Source organism: Gavialis gangeticus, unplaced genomic scaffold (genome assembly GCF_001723915.1).
Source record: "Gavialis gangeticus isolate Ggan-Ray unplaced genomic scaffold, GavGan_comp1, whole genome shotgun sequence".
Lineage (NCBI taxonomy): Eukaryota > Metazoa > Chordata > Crocodylia > Gavialidae > Gavialis > Gavialis gangeticus.
In genome coordinates this window covers 23351018-23368454 of record NW_017729031.1, presented here as the reverse complement: position 1 = coordinate 23368454, position 17437 = coordinate 23351018, and the positions used below count along the sequence as shown (strand labels likewise).

At 41.2% G+C, this 17437-nt stretch overlaps 1 protein-coding gene across 8 annotated transcripts in view; it reads right to left on the bottom strand.

The window, feature by feature from the left end:
- Positions 1-17437, bottom strand: part of NCKAP5 (NCK associated protein 5) — a 962935-nt gene that overhangs the window by 103096 nt on the left and 842402 nt on the right. For 7 of the 8 annotated variants that reach the window (XM_019522509.1, XM_019522508.1, XM_019522514.1 and 4 more), the window contains 3 exons: positions 12803-16638; positions 11918-12095; positions 5308-5386 (listed from right to left, as the gene is read on the bottom strand). In XM_019522509.1, the coding sequence (XP_019378054.1) occupies positions 5308-5386; positions 11918-12095; positions 12803-16638 (4093 nt within the window). The remainder of the gene's footprint in view (positions 1-5307; positions 5387-11917; positions 12096-12802; positions 16639-17437) is intronic. The other variant, XM_019522512.1, reaches the window with a different exon arrangement.

Genomic DNA, 17437 nt, shown 5'->3' with positions numbered 1-17437 from the left:
AGGAAGACAGAGGCAAAGAAGTTATTAAATATGTTGGCTTTGTCATCTGGCGTGACAACCAGATTCCCTGTTTTGTCCTGCAAGGGCCCCACATTTCCTGGGGCCTTCTTTCTACTCCCTATGTATTTAAAAAAGGACTTCTTGTCCTGTGAGAGGATGATTAGTGATCACGGTTCTGGTTGATTAGTAATCATGAAAGTCTGTCAGATACATACCAGAAAATAATCAGAGTATCTTTATGCAATACTGAGGGTGAGGCACAAAATGCCTTAGGAATACACAGGACCTTAATTACCAGACATAGCAGCCAAACAGAGCTCAATAATTTTGGTACTGAATTACAGGCACTGTGGTTTTTTTCCTCCAGAGTCCCCACTGTCAGTTCTCAGTACACTTGGAGTGAAAAAGGGGTTACTTTTCTTTTGAAAAAGATTTTAAAGACAAGTTGTCCTCCTTTTCCTTACAGGGAGGTTGGCTGTTCTTCACCGTCATTCTTATGAGTACTGTGAGGCTTTGATGAATGATGGAGGGAAAGAGCCCTGGAGATGACTGAGTCCACTGTATAGGCACATTTTTGGTTTTGAGATCTAATTCAGCCCCCACTCCCTGGTTGATTAAAAACACCCTTGGATAAGTTTCCCTTAACTTTTTAGCCTTTTGAGAAAATGACTTACAAATGTTACCATTTAGAGGGATATTTGTCTCCCCTAAACAATATAAGCTAGTGCTGTGGTTATTCTTTATAGGGAAAGGATGCAAAGAGACTATACACTTTTTAAAGCCCGGTGTTTAGGTGTAATAGTCCCCCTACAGATAAAGCAGGGAGACACAGGGAGAGGGTAGTGACTTTAAAGGAGCTAAGTTCCTTATTTCTCCCAAACAAGGCATGTTTATTGTTGCCTATGATGATATACTCCAACAAAAATATCAACCATTGAAGACTAGAAATAGGAACTTAAACCAATGTAGAGAGCCAAGCAACTGACACTTGTGCTCCAGTTCAGACCAAGTACAGTGAGAAGAAACTGTAGTGGTGCTTGGTTCCACATCATCTTTTAGCACAAGAAAGGGCGCTCAAAGAACTATTATGTTATGAAGATTTTATGAGATGCTATGTTTTGGATCTTTTAAGGGATATTAAGGTATGTTTGTTAGAGCACAGGATGGGAACTGAGAGTTCTGAATCATCTTCTGCCCTCTGGCAATCATTCCAGGGATATCACACATTTATCTCTCTATACCTCAACTTTACCTCAATTGTAAAATACTTCCATAGTTTCATAGATGGAAGGGTTGGAAGGGACCTGAGCAGATCATCAAGTCCAACCCCCTGTCATGGGCAGGAAAGGATGCTGGGGTCAAATGACCCTGGCTAGGTGATTATCTAGCCTCCTTTAGAAGATGCCCAAGGTAGGTATAACACAACTTATCTACCTAAAAGAGGTGCTTGTGAGTCTTAATTAATTTATACTTATAAAGTACTGCATGTTCCTCAGATATATTTTTATTAGCATGCATTCCATATTCTCCTCTTTTTGGCTCATCCAAAGGGTTGTTAATATATTTAAATCTACTTATATTCACCAAATGCCAATAAAAAAATTAGCAACTGACAGTTTACACATGTTATTTAACAGGCCCTAGAGTATCCAATTATTAGAAAGTGATGAACCAGCATTGTCTTACACGGTGCCAAGTTTGAAGGCTGTTAAATATCATCTAGCTGGCTCATTAGCTAGTGGGGCAGAACTGATACCAATTTAGACATTTTTCATTGACAACCATATTAAAGAATTCCCCGCCACCCCAAAAGTCTTTTTTAGATTACATTCATTCACCTCTGCTTGTTATGACTTTAGTTTCTTCAGAGCACCAAAGGGAAATAGAAGACAAGCTTCATTTAAACTACACCTATAAAAACCCACCACAATGAATTTTATAGTGTTAAAATGAACAGGGAAATTGTGAAGAATAGAGCTGGACTGGAAAGTGGTTTTCCTGCCCTGTGAAATTTTTCAGGATTTCAAAATTGTCCCATTCTACACTGGGAAGGGACCAAGACCGCCAAAGTTTTTCAAAGACAAAACAAAACAGAGTAAGAATCACGTCAGAATAGCAACTATCCTCAGGATCACAGAAACAGGGGTCCTAACTTAAAATCCCTAGCCTGTATTAGGCAGAGAAGGGACTTGAATCCTAGATAACTCCTCTAACCAACAGGCTAACTCTACTAACAACCAAGATGACTCCCCTAAACATTTGACCATTGTAGAGTGAATCAATCTCAATCTCTTTTCTCATTTTAACCAGAAATCCATCTTGAAATAGGTCCCAGGAACAGTTTTGACAAAACTGGCACATTCTCACAAAACATTTCATTTTTGACAAATGAACTTTTATGATGAAAGCCAGCATTGCCAAAAAGTTCCCAGTTACTCTAGCAAAGAAGTCAGAAGCAGAATGTATTTAATACACATCTTCTGGAGTCTGTTTCTCATGGAGAAGCATGTTGGGAGTGAGCAACAATGGAAGCAACACATGACAGGTTAGCATAACACATGGGCTTCAGAACAACATCGGCATTTAGGAATGCTACCTAAGAAAGTCTCTAACTTTACAATTCTGTTCAAGTCTCATTACAGAAAATATAGCATATGCCTAAATGCTTTCCTAAACTAGGGCCAGGATTTGTTAATATTAAACAAAAGGCTACATACTTCACAATAATCCCTGTAATAATGCAAAGCACTGTACATCAAAGAGCCTCATAACATTAACAAATGAATCCTCACAACAATCCCAAGTAACTTTGCCCTATACAGAGATGAGATTCTCTGCCGAGCCTTTAAAAGACACGGGACAGAATTTGCCATCTAGAAGAAGCAGGGGAGAAAGCCACTTTAAGCTGCCTTTGCTTTTCCTGGTTCATCAGCTGATTCAGGAGATGGAGGGGTCCCAGAGTCATTTTAGGACATGCCTAGATGGCACCACACGACGTCATACAGAAATACACAAGCTAGCTCTAAATGAACTTAAAATCTAAATGAATGAATAAACTGCCTTGGGTACTTGAAGCAATGTACCTACCTTAGGGTAGCTCCACTCTGGTTCACTTATGTCTGCTTCTCTGAATTTGCACGTAGTTTTGAGCCAACCACAAAACTACTTTTTTTGTTAAAGTGTTTGTAGAAAAAAAAAGATTCAGCCATAGTCAAGGGAAACTTTATCAATCACATGTTGCATAACTCTTTGTCCCTCTTATTTGTAGCTATTAAAATGACTGGCAAATTATGGCTGAATCTGAGGGGATGCCAAAGAAACTAGTGTTCAAGGAACCCACTTTGCACAACTGCACAGGCATTTCTGATATGGGACTGTCGAGGTTGTGAACAGGGGCTAGCTAGCAGAGCCAGCAAACTTCTGCTGGCCCAGAAAGAGGTTTCAGAATGGCATGACCAGATGTCTCTGTCTCTCCCCCCTCTCCCCCATATACTCTATCATGCTAAAATGGCAATGCTAGTGAAGCTTTTGCCTGGAATAAGTCTTAATAGTGCTCTGGAGACTTTGGATCAGATTCTCTATATTTTACAGTCCCTCACAGCAAAGGGGGCTGGAAAACCTCGCAGCAGAATCTTCCTCTAACATAGTTGATTCCCTGCATAATGGCTCTATGCTAGCCCCTTTCATGGGGCCAAATTCTGAGTAAATGTTGAAAGTTTATTTCAAATGAAAAGCTAGAGCATGATGGCTAGAAAATGGTATTTAGAGGTTTGCTTTTGGGGACTGGCTTATTGGTAAAGTAGATATTGTATAAGAATAATGGTCCAGGACAACAGCAAGGGTTAAAAGGTTTCTAAAAGCCAATTTGTGACAAAGTTTCCTTCAAGGCCCACTGTGTTTGAAGCCAGCAGACACACGGGCTGGGAAACTGAAGACATGTACCACACTGTTCCGTCACATGAGATAAGGTGGCATTAGGTCACAGTGGCAAACTGCAGAGCCCTTGGGATTTCCAGCTTTGGTGAATGGGCCAAATTCAGATGTGTGCATATGCTGGGTTTGTTGGAAAGGAATATGCTGACAGGACAGAACATGGACAGTATGACAACCACAGGAAAACTAACCAACGAAGAGTTATCAGAAGGGAGAAAGAATACAAAAGGTGGGATTTTGGAGCAGCAGAGGGTCCCTGAGAGGGGAAACCGAGAGCACCATGGACAGAGGGCACATCACCAGCCCATCTCACCCATCCCACTGAGCAAGGGTGGGCCTCGGCCTTCGACCTCCAAGCTGCTGACATCTGACATTCGAGAAAGAATGATAGGGTGAAGCTCACATACTGGTCAGATGTACCTTCTCTCTGTGACAGCCCTAGGACTGGTAGATATAGATTTTGTTTGTGCTATTCTTATCTGCTATCACTGTGTATCAGTAAAATTTGGCTTTTATCAAATGGAAAGGTTGTGGTTGGTCTGAGGGTTTGGGTCTGCCTGGAACAAGGTATTTGGGTCATAAATCCATTGCCAACAGAGCAGGCAAACCAAATATGAGGCAAGTTGAATTGTGCTGTCCATTGCAAAGCATACAGTAAAGGTAATTATTATTTTTATTTTTTCAAATACCTTTTAGCTTTACCTTCCCTCTAAATAGGCGCTGAGCTGGCACTCACTCAGGGCTAGACTGGCAGAATCCTTAGTCTGTTGCACAGACCATTACTCTGCTACTTTGGTCACAGAGAAGGGGACAAACCTGCCCAAGGAAAAGGATGCAGAGAGGCAGAGAGGACTGCAATGGGAGAAACCTTGGTTGCTACTTCTGCTCATTGCCCATTGTAGACAGCTGCTGCGGAGAGAACAGTAAATTGCTTCACAAAACAAGGTGGACTTACCCATGAGAAAAAAAGGAGGTTAATTGGGTAAGGAATGATGACTTTCATCTACAAAGGGTTCTTTGGTCTGCCTTTGAACTGCTGCGGCTAGGTACCATGCTTACAGTTCCAGTCTATATACCATGGAGCAATCCCCTGAGAATAAATGGCAGTTTTGCATGCACAACAGGCACAGGATGCAGCCACAACACTCTAGCTGTGAAGACCACCGTGGCCTTTCTGCACTTTGCCCTAGAATGGTGCGTACATGGGAGAGCAGGGGAAGGGTATCAAAATTTGGCCAAACATGACATATGGCAAACAAAAGCCCTAATTTTCAAGTGAAAAGTCAACCAGATGGTAAGCTAGTAACAATTAAAGGTTGTTTTGCCAGGAAAAGAAAGCATCAGTAGAATCCACTGTAAAATACAGTTTTGTACCTATCACATGACTCTGACATGTCTTGTTTGTCATGCTGTCCTCTTCATCTTCGGGCTGGTTTTCCATGACATCTTTAGTCTAGAAACATTATGACAAAAATAGGAAAGATAACATCCTTCACACGTCTATTTTTTAATGTGATTTCATAATTTATTTTATTGTTTTATCTTGATTATTTACAATAATTACCATAATATCCATTTAGAAATGTACTATAATTCAACTGCCCAAGTACTAAATGTGAGAATTTACAATATTCTGTGAAAGATATCTAAAGATAATAGCTTTGATTCTAAATCCCCTAAAAAAAGCCATCATATGCGGCTGTCAAAAAAAATTAAGACTTGGGGAGATGTAATTCCTCAAGAGGAAAAAAGCTTCTGCTACAATTTATTTTAATAAGAAAAAAGAAGTATGCTCAGATCTCATGACCATTTTTTTGTTTCTGTCCAGGAATATCAGGTCTCATTCTTTTTGCCAAGGAAAAGATGACATGAACTTAATGCATCACATGGTATCTCCTTAATTCAGTTTGCAGTCTTTTCATATTAAGGCTTTTGCTTCCACCTCTGTTAATAAGCATCTCCTTATCTACATAGAAAGCCAATCACAACAATAAGAATGCATTGCCCTGTTCTCATCTCTTCATAATGATTTCAAGTATTTTAAGTATTTTGTCATTCTAATCCATATAGATTTGCTATGAGATGCTTGATATGAATGAATATTTTACAGCCTGTTTGTTCTTCCATTCTCCAAAATGGGTGCATACATAAGTGAGTTTTTTCCCCTGCTTTTATGCATTTTGTCAACTGATTCCTTACATATACAGACAAAAACATCTACAGCACACATATTTGTAGCCATGATTCAGAAACGAGGCCATGTTTTTTTTTCCTTACATCACACCGGTATGTATAAATGACACAGGAGTGAAGAGAATTTCAGCAAGCTCTTTTCAAGTGCTTGGTGGTCTTGACCATTTTCTGTTGTCTTGTACCTCTGACAGTATCCATTTCACTTTATTCAAAATAGCCTTAACTATGACACACAACCTGAAATCTTAGAATTCATTATGCTCATTTGCATAAACCAGCACTGATATGATTTTTTTTTTATCATAGCCTAAATTCTGCCTCCTTACACATAGAGTGCCATTGACTTCTTGCAACTAGTAGACAAGAAGGATTCAGTTCTGTATCTTTGCAAAGCCATTTATAATTTATTAACCATACAGATTTTAGAAAATCTTCTTCCAGACATGTAGAATGAAAAGAAAAATACAGGTATCACACTATGCCAGTGACTTCCTAGTGGTATGTGCCTTGTTAATGGTCCTGAGCCCTAACTGCAAGTCAGTGGGTGCATCTACACGAGACACTTTACTGTGTAGTAGAGCAAATTACTGCGTAGTAAGCAAGGCCATCTACACATGCAGACCCTCACTGCTAGCTGCCCCATGGGCAAATTGGGGATGGGGGCTGGGACTTCCCCTCCCCTGCAGTTCTTTCCAAGCCCTCTGCACCCAACTGGGGAGCCAGACTGGGACCTGCCTGCTGCCAGGGCAGGGGGATATTGTCTCCACTTGGGCTCCACCACAAGAGCCTGCCCCGGCAGCAGGCAGCTCCCAGGGGCAGGGAGCAATCGCCTAACCCCCTCCAGGAGGCAGCTATGTCCTGGCTCCATGCCCCCATCCAGCCCCTGAGCTAGCACCCAGGGGAAGCTCCCCCTGGCCACTGCACTTCTCCCAAATCCATGCACATGTAGACACCTGCCCAGGGTGGGTTGTTTACTCCCTAGTAAATTACTCAGGAGTAAACCCATCCAGCAGCATTCGCACATGTAGATGCACCCAGAAAGGCAAGAAAAGCTTACTCAGCTCTCATTGCCCGAACTACAGTGCTCCTCTGTTCTTCTCCTACCTCACACACTATTAGAGCAGCCTCTTGGCTTGTTCTTACATATGTTGAGGTGTAATAGTCACAAGGTAAAAGAAATCAGGATGAGCATGGCATAAGTATCTTGACCAGGCCCCTTCTTGTAGACAAACCCCTTCCCTTGTTACGCCTGCAGCAGCAGGGCTGTTGTCAGTGTCTGTATGTCAATGCTATATCACCCCTTCTTTACAGTGATCATACAGAGATGACTTTTATGATCTGGGGCCAAAACATGGAAACAGTGCAATGCAAAGCTGTAACATCTCCCCTGAAGTTATTTGCAATGGCAAAAAGACGTGGGGGCCTACAACAAAAGAAAATGAATGTTTTTGTTTTGTGCTGGTAGGCCAATCCATGCAGGCAAGCAACTGAATGGCATTTGGCCCTTCAAGTGAGGTGCTATTTTTTGAATACATATTTTTTGTCACTACATATTTGGTGGCCGAGTGTCACTCCCAAGGTGCGCGCACAAGGTGGTTGTTGATGGAATGCAGTTTTAACATGATTTAAATGTGAAAGCTGAAGTAACAGTGTTCTCTTCCATAAACCGCATAAAAATTAGGATGAGTGGTGCAGAAGCGATGGCATAATAGGGCCCCCAGCCTTTAATTGGCACATTGAAAGAGAAAAGATTTAATTCTATGAAATATAAAGCACTTTAAAGAAAGCACCTTCTAGAATGCCTGATGTAATTGTCAGGTTTTAAAAAAGCAGTACATACCCGATGAGGCATTGAAGTACGGTAGTTTCAGTGCTGACCCTTGTCACTCAATGTACTTTACATTGTCAAGAGAAGAAAAGGAATCCTCTTAGTTTGGGGCTTTTAAAAAGGCTTATAGTTTTCTCAAAATGCATTTATTTTGCCTTTTAACTGAAAAAAATGCACAATAGGCCATGCTACCACATGCTAGTGTTTTCAGTCACAGCTATCTCTCTAAACTGAATCCCTTGCAATCTGCTTCAACGTAAGCAGGCACCAAAGAATAACTGAAGTAACTAGTAATAAGATGCATGCACTTTACATTCAAATGGCTCTGACAGATGTGCAGGAAGGCTGCTCTGATGCGCTGTAAATCCAGTGTCAGAGCACACTCAATTAATCGAGTCTGCTGGAGTGTGGAAATTAATGCGCTCCAGCAGCCTCCAGTGTCATGTGTATCAACAGCATCCATGCGCTGAAAAGTGCTCGTTTGATGAGCTTCAGTTCAGAGCATCCCACTGCCATTTTTCAGTGCAGGGATACTGATACACATGATAATCGGGTGCTTTTAATTAGCGCAGCTCACTAATTAAAGCTTCCCCCACCTCCCACAGCATGTCCATAAACACCCATTGAGTCCCAATTGTTTCTCATAGAGGACTTTTGAGGACAAGATGAAATTCCACGTGATTTTGAAATCTTGTGTTATAGCCTAATTCTTTAAAAAATTAGCATTAAGAGCTGTAAGTAAATGATTTCATTCTCTTTATTATACATGTTCTTAGCATTTTGGCACTACTTATTTCATTTAGGAATTAAACTCAGCATAATCCATAATAAGGAATTTGCAAAGATGAAGCATATAATGTAATTTAATTTTCAAAAACAATATGGCAAAGATACTTCGATTTCCAGCTTAACAAAGAGCTGTATGGTATAGGATAGGTAAATGCTTTTTCACTATGACTAATTTGTCCTTAGAAGCTAAACAGAAAAATTAGCATTTCTCCATTATTTATGTATATTAAGGACAATCTTTGTACTTCACCGATAAAATGAAGTGTGTTTCTTGAAGATATACTTAAAGTCCTAAATGACTCTTATTGTTATATTAGAAAGACTTTACAAAATGAGAGGGGAAAAAAGCAAAGGAAATTATTGCGGCATTAAAAAATAATAAGTTAAAAAGAAACTGTAGAAGGAATGTGCAGTGTTTTTTGTATTTCTGTATAGTGAAGATATACCCTAAGCTGTCAGGACCATATTAAATGGGGCATAGTTAAATTGAGTGGCTCTGATAAGGGGCTCTGCTTTGCTATCAAAGTTCTAGATCAGTTGGATTGAATTTCCTGCATATTGCACATTTCCAGACTTTCATTCTCTCTCTTTCCTTTCAGTGACACTACAAGGACAGTCTTAGATATGCTTATAATTTGTGGTTTTATAATGCAGGGGACATCTACATTTTCAAAGAAGAGATGATACCATAGAAGCCAGGAGCCAAAAGTTTTCCAGAGCATTCATTCTCCATAGGCTTTCTGTGAGAGGTTTTTTTTTTTCAAATGACCTTGTATATCCTCTTAGTAGAGAAATTATTTGCATGAAAATAAAAATACACATTTGCCTAAACTTAAATGTGTGTGTGTGATACTTTAACCTTATGCACCTTAAACGTCAATACTAAGCTAATAGGTTTTCCAATTCCTATTAAGATGCCCTCTTGGAACTTGCTTTACCTTTGAAGTAAGTCCCAGAGAAATAATTATTTCATATTTCAAATTTTCTCATATGAAATAGTGGCATCATGCTGTATTTTAATAACCCACTCCTCTCAGAGCAGAAGTGATATGCTTAAATTAATGCTGGACAGTGTATGAGGGTTCAAATTATTTTGCTGAAAGGGGAAAAATAATAACACTGAGGCTACAACAAGGAGCAGAGAGAGTGTTTTTATGACACCAAAGTAATGCAGCCCATGTTAAAATGCCTGTATTTTACCAGTATTTGAACTTTAAAACATCCTGGGAAAGGCCCATGTTAAAAGCAAGATTACTCCCCACTGGACATGCCTCTATGAGATTCTACATAGTGTAGCTCATTGCTGTGGTGATGTAGATTTGGCAGGCACAAACCATGATGCTGATGCCACTGCAGTAGGGTTGGAAACAACCTGTGTGCTGCCGGGACTGTGCAGTAATGGCGGTTACCGTGCAGTCATTTAGTACCTGCTAAATGACTGCACTGAATGACTGCGCAGTAACAACTGCACAGTTGGGCGCATTTGTAGAGCATGTCTACATGAGACACTTAACTGTGCAGTAACATAGCTTACTGTGCAGTAAGCACGTGCATCTACAAGTGCACATGCTTACTACACAGTAAATCTTGCTAACCACAAGTAAATTTGCTACCCGCAGATGCAAGTAACAAATTTACTTTCAGTTAATAATGGTGCAGTCATGCTCATGCAGACACCTAACCAGAAGCAGATTTGCTCCGGGTCAGCTGTCCACCAGGGGGCAAATATATTGTTCTCTGCTCCCTGCCTGTTGAAGGGGTGGGTTCTGCCACCAGAGCCCAGGCAGGGACTATGTCCCCCTGCCCCAGCAGCAGGGAGCTCCAAGCTCCTGTTCCAAGATTGCCAGGCTCCCCAGCCCCTGCCAGCCTCAATCAAAGCACAGGGCTTGGAAAGAGCTGCATCTAGCCCCCTGTCCCAATCTGCCAGTGCAGCAGCTAGTAGCGAGCTAGCTGCTAACTGCCCCATTGGCAGATCAGGGCAGGGGGCTGAGGCCTCGCCCTCCCCTGCAGCTCATCCCAAATCCCTTGCCCCTGACCGGGAAACCAAAGTCAGGAGCTCCCTACTGCCAGGGCAGAGGGACATTTTCCCCACTCCAGCAGCAGGCAGCCATGGGGGCATGGTATAATGTCCCAGCCAAGGCCAGGAGACAGGTGTTTTCTGGCCTGGTGCTTCTTCCCAGCTCCTGGGCTAGCTCTCAGGAGGAGCCTAGAGCTCCTTCTGGTGGTGGCAGAGGCCCATTGCAGGACCTCAGGAAGTGGGAGCGGTTTGCTGCAATCAGCAGCAAATCTGCTCCCACTTCTTGCATGTGTAGATGCCTGCCCTACTCGTGACTAAACTGATCCCAGATCAAATGCATGTGTAGATGCACCCACTGGTCTCTAAGTTTAAGTATTAAAAGCTTCACTGCAAAGGGTAATTTTACAGTAAGATCTTACATCACAGTCCAGCAAAGATACAGACAAGTTCTAGCTTTACACACTCCTGATACACCACAAACTCTTCTCACAAGACAGAATATTAAACAATTGCATAATCTTAGCAGAATCAGGGTCTAATAATGGATTAGGCATTTTACTTGAGAATTGTAACATTTCTGTTCTCCAGATAAAGTATTGGATCCAGTTGAATCTGAAGAGAAGCACAAAGTCCACTCCAAGACATTTGGGGAAGAGAATTTCAGAGACTGAAAGGGCAGTGAAGGAACCAAATTTCAGGGCAACTAATCCAGACCTGTGACTTTGAAAAGTCTCCACCCAAATGTGACAAATATTCCTTAAAAGAGGTGTACCACTTTGCCTTTCTCCATTGGGTTTTGCACTTCTTGGTTTTTTATTATTCCATACAAGTGTATAATTTTCGGGGGAAGAAATGAAAAAGAAAAAGAAGAAAATTGCCTTATTATTTCACTGAACTGCACTACGATTATGGCATCATTCTGCATATCTGCAGAAATTGAATTGCCAGTAGAAGCAGGAGGATCTTCATGAGTAGTAGCATAATCTGGCCCGTAATCAAACTGCCAGCTTTTGCATTAATTCATAGTCCTCTAGCAACAAAAAAACACTTCTACCACATATAAACAGTTATTATCCTGTTTGTCTGTACTGACAATAAGGAACACATTCACAAGTTAATAAGAGGGTAATAATGTTTTCATGTACAAAAGGACTTACCAGGGTCTGATTCTGCATTTCCGTATCAGCTTTTGTTTTGCTGTTTTTCTTGTGGCTTCCTTGAGTACTGATAGAGTTGCTGGGAAGAGAGGAGCCCTGGGAGCTGCCCTTCGACACACTCCTGTAGGAAACATTATTTGATCCACTTTCTGTCTGCTGAGCTGCTTTCTTATCAACTCTGCAGGTAGAAAGTGATTCCTCTGATAAATTACACTGCCCTTCTTCAATCACTCTACTTTTCCCATTCCTTTAATGTTTAAAGTAACCTCTCTGTATCTTTCTGTCTCTGGACCTTTGAGTGATAAATGTTTCTAACTAGCCTTGATCAAATCTGTCACTTGCAATTTCAGGTAGTATATCAATTTAGTCTTTCACATATAATGATTTATTTTCTATGTGGGGCTGCTGTGGGGCAAACTGGAAAACACCATACATTGATAGCTGAGTCCCTTTGTGGCCTAAGGTTACAGTAGTTGCAAATGTAATTAATTCTGGCTACTTACCAAATACATGTTTGCTGGTTACAATCAATGAGAATGGGATACATAAAAAACATGTACCTAATTTTCTTCTGTTTCACACCATATGCCTACATTCATGGCTTCTGGTGTCATCTGGATTCCTATCAACTTTGATCTAACTTACCATTCTTTAATTTCAAAGACCATTGGCTTGGTTAACAAAGTAACATGAAACAAATTATCATTTTATTGCTAACCTTTTTTTTCTTCCAGAGATTAAAACCCTGGGAACGTACAAAATGAATGCTGCTACGCATTCCTACTCTAGAAGAAACATGCTTGCATTGTATTTAACACTGAAGCAGCAAGCAAAGCTGAGGGGAAAAATATTGCACATCCCAACTTTGTTTCACAAAACAGTTACCTGTTTAAAAGCTCCTTCATAAAGCCGTCTTTTGCTGAGTAGGGAATTGTGGAGGAGCTGCTCTTTTGTTCACACCTAATTTGGCTGAGAGCGTCTTGTGAAGGCTTTGTATTCTTTCTGCCTTTCAAAACATCATCTAAAATATTGCCATTCTCTGTTTTCCTATTAAATTCATTTTCTGCTTCACAGTGCTGTTCGGTTTTCTTTTTATCTTTTTTTTTCTCTAATTTTGCCTGCTTATTTCCCAAAGTGGAACCTTTTGTATCTTTCTTCTCTACTTTTGTTTTAGAAACCTCTGTCTTCCTACTGCTCAGGGCTGGCAGCTTGCTCTTCCGGAAACCAAACCAGCTAGCTAGAGAAGGCCCAGTCTTTTGTTTGGTCTCAGATGTGGGAGATTTATTTTGCCCTTGACCCTTTTGTACATTTTCCTGGATGCACAGCATGACTTTTTCTTCTATCGTAGGTTGTAGAACAGGTGAACTCAAAGCACTAGTAACCTTCTCAGGGGCTTCGGATAACTTTACAGAAGTTTGTTGTCTCTGCGATTTGGCTGCTTCAAGTTTACGAGGATATTGTGTGTTTTGAAGTGATGGAATCTGCTCTGATGAAAAACCAGGTGCTGGCTCCAGCTCCAAATCTGTTTGCATGGCACGTTTTTTGGTCAGGGGTTGCGGTTGAGAACTATCGCAGCTTTTCTCATTGTGGATGGACAGACTCGGTGTATCTTTCTGCGATGGTGACTTGTTTCCCTCACATTTAGAAATGCTGTGAAATAAGTCTCCTTTTGGGGATGTTCGAAATGGTAGTTTGCTTGGGCTGCCATGCTGACTATTGCAATTACTTGTGCTTCCATGAGAACTTTGTCTGCAACAGGACATTTCTAAGGCTTTTGAGGTACTTGAAAGGGTCTCGGATGTCACTGCTGGCCCAGGAGCGGCCTTGGTTTGAAATCCGTCCGTGGTAGAGTTCTGCCGTGTTAAAGAATTGCCTCTTTCAGAAGTGTTAGTAATAATCTGAGTCCGGACTTTTCCAAGCCCTTCTGTCAGAGGGGTAGATGCTTTTTCTCCTGTATGAATGCTAAAACTTTGACTACGGGCTTTTGCTCCATTCATGCCCAGAGCTGGTTTCAAATATGACTTGTTACTAGAAGAAATAGATCGCTTAAAAACTTTGTTTTCTAATCCATCTCCTCTCTCTACCAAGCTGCAGTTTTCAGGGGAATGAGGTGATAGCGTATCTGTACCAAGTCCCACACCAAAATTATCTTTTATTTCCATATCATGCTTGCTGACTTTTAATTCAGTACCAGTTACATCTGTGGCAGTTCGACATTGGGATTCTTCTGGCTTGCACTTACTCGAACTCACATTGCTTCTGGAAGCTGCATTGATACTGTCTTTTTCTTGCTTCCCTGGGACCGTCGAACTCTTCCTGAGAAGCTGGGGAGATTTGACAAGTAATTTCAGTCCTACAGGGAGACGGGTTTTAACTTCTTTCTCATGAGAGCTCTGGGCAGCATTTGAGGTGTCACTGCCGTGAAACGATGGCGACAATGGAGAATGGTTTACCTGAGATAGAAAAGGCTCACTAATATTAGCTGTGTGACATTGTGGGGATGTGGGGGGACTGTTTGGTATCTTTTGTTGCTGAGACGCTCCACTACCATTAGATAGTCCTTTTCTGCCAGAGTGTGCGCTTTGTGAGGAGTTCGTTTCCAGTGACATACAAGCCAAAGAAAGAGGCTTGGTTGTCTGTGAACCCGGGCTAGACAGTTCCCTGTTGCTGCAGGATGCCACCTGATTAGAGGTTTTGGGGAAAACTCTCTTGGTGAAAACTTTGGAAGGCCCTTGGGAGGTTCCCGGGGAGCTGTGGGATTGCTGAGAGGTGCATTTGGCTTGCGCACTCATTTCTGAATTCTCTGGAAGGTAAGCTAACTCAGTTTTAGTCTCGGTGGATGCTTTTCTCGCTTGCATTTCATGACTGGATTGGTTATGGAAAGCAGGATTTGCATTTCCTTTTAGAGGAGATGATTTAAGTACATTTTTTGCTGGTTCACCAGAAGCCGGGGCTCCTGGCTTTATGGATAAAGGTGGGGAATGTTCATAGTTTGGTCTTACCAACAGGGATGTTGACCTGTCTGGAGGAGGTGGTGGGGAAGGGGACCGAGATCCTATGGCAGCTAAATCAGAATGAACATCTCTAGTTGGGGGTTCTCCATAGACATTGGGCTCTACAAGGCGTTGAGGCAACAATGGTGAACCTGGAACGTGGCTCTTTGGATTCCTTGTCCAGTCACTTCTGCCTGGAATTTGAGGATGTTGCGACGAGTGGGAAGGATGCTTGGGAACCTGCGACTCTATTTTTGACTCCGAATGATGAGTTGGACTTTGTGCCTTTTTGAATCTTGGAAGTTTTACAGGTGGAAAAGCTGGGGATTTTTCTAGGGTTGTAGAGCCAGCTGATGAGGCCATGGTATTCTCACTATCTGTCATCTTAGTTTTCTGTGGTGAAAACTTACCTCTGCTGGGTATTTTACTCAAGCTTTGTTTTTGATTGATACCTGCAGGCCCAGTGGAGATGGAATTGGCCTTGCATGATGTAGTACACACTGGCTTCACTAGCTTTTGTCGTAGAGTATTTTGCAACATAACTCTTCCAAAATGTAAAGATTCATTGCATGTCATAGGGACAGCTGTATTTTTATTCCCCACATTATCTTGGACAGTCCTTTTCTCTGTTACCTCGTCAGGTGTTTCTAAAACAGTGTAGTTTCTAGCATCAGTTCCTGTCTGCAAATTAGTTATTCCCTGAGGTATAAGTTCAATGTATTCTGCACGGGGCCCAGTTTGTGACTGGTTGATTGAAATTTCATTCCTTGTTACAGTGACAACTCCAGTTTGATGCGAGTTGAATTCAATAGGCTCACCATCCTCAGCATCAAATATTACAGTAATGCACTCTTCAGAAGAAGTCTTTTTTATAACCTTTTCTTGTTTAATGAAATTACAAGTCTTTGGCCTAATATCCATCTGAGCGGATTCTTGTTTTTTTTCTTTATCAGTAGATATACACTGAGAACTCTCCATCCTTGAAAGCATGTCAGAGCTCTTTGTATGCCTGTCAGCAAAGGGAGTTAATAATAAATCTGATGGACTTTTCTCATCACTACTTTCTATATGTAATTCATCCAGGACTTCATTGTCATCGGTATCTGAGAGCTGTAAATTAAGGTCCTTCCAGCCTATATTAGCAACGCTTTGATCCAGCTTCACGTTGGTACATGATTTTACTTCTAACTGAAGTCCATTGACAAAACTAGTCAATTTTTCAGGTCTTTCTTTTGAATTAAAATATGAACCTCTGTCCGGTAAATGTTTTCTATTAGGCTCCCAACCAAATAGACTGTCAGAAATACTGTGGGTTAATTTATTGCAATAGATCCGGCAGTCCTTGCTTGGTATTTCACGCAGCAGAAGTAAAGATGAAGCCTCATCATCTGCATCATCATGTGAATCTGAATCATAAGTGAAAGCTTTGTTGTGTTCAATGCAAATGCTCCCTATTTCCACCGGCTTACAACGAACCAGTTCTTTATGGCTGCCACACTTAATTCCAGGAGAATATATTCCTTCATTGGAGTCCATGCAATCTTTGTAACCCCATTTTGATATTACTGAAGGTGATTCAAGTAATATTTTTCGTTTTTGTAACTTCTTCAGCCCTTCCAAAATATGGTTTTCCTTGATACGAGTTGGAGGTAGATCATCGGCGGGACTTGAGAGGTTGCTTGGGAATGAAGAACCAATGCTTATCCTTTGATCCCAGCTTATAGATGACTATTAAAAACCAAAACAAAACAGAAATTACTGAAAACTAGTGAGAAGAAAAACATAACATGTCTTATTTCATATGTTATGAATTCCATATACTCTTAAGGTCCCAACTCTGGACAAGTTTACCATTTTTGCTACTGCTGCCAGTGTTATTCCTTAATGAAGGCTCTCATAATAAAGTGAAAAGGGGTGTGCAACTGGAAAATCAAAGAGAGTGAACATGAACAAGGAGGTAAGAGGGAAATGAGAAGGACTCTGAGTGTCAAAGAGACAAGGAACACACATAAATGAGAAGACTGAGATTAAATCAGAGCAAGAAAGGCACCGTGAAAGGATGATGATGACTGGTTGAATTAAAGGGAAAAAGGAAATGGGAACAATGGAGTGAGTGAATAATAAGGGAATGAGGAAGGCAGGTGAAGGAGCTGTATTTCTACAGGCCTAATTATGCGCAGCTGACCTGCCAGTCTACATGAAAGGAAAATATAGTGAGAGCTAGACAGCAGATATGCCAAATACTGAGTATTTACTAGGGGCTCCAACATCACTGTGACAAGCTGGGCCCTGTGCCAACACCGTACTAACACTTCTTCTACTGCAGATATTTCCCTAGCACTCACAAGCGTTTTGAGTTAAAAATAGATTTAGGATTGTGAGGGTCTCAGGTATTATGGTATTGGGGACATGTAACTAGGTAAGATAGTGAGCCGTTGCCAGAATTAGTAAAGCAGCAGTGGTGGCAGTGGTGAAGAAGTAGCCTTGTTTGGCATGTGACTTGTGATACCCTGCAATTATGAACTTC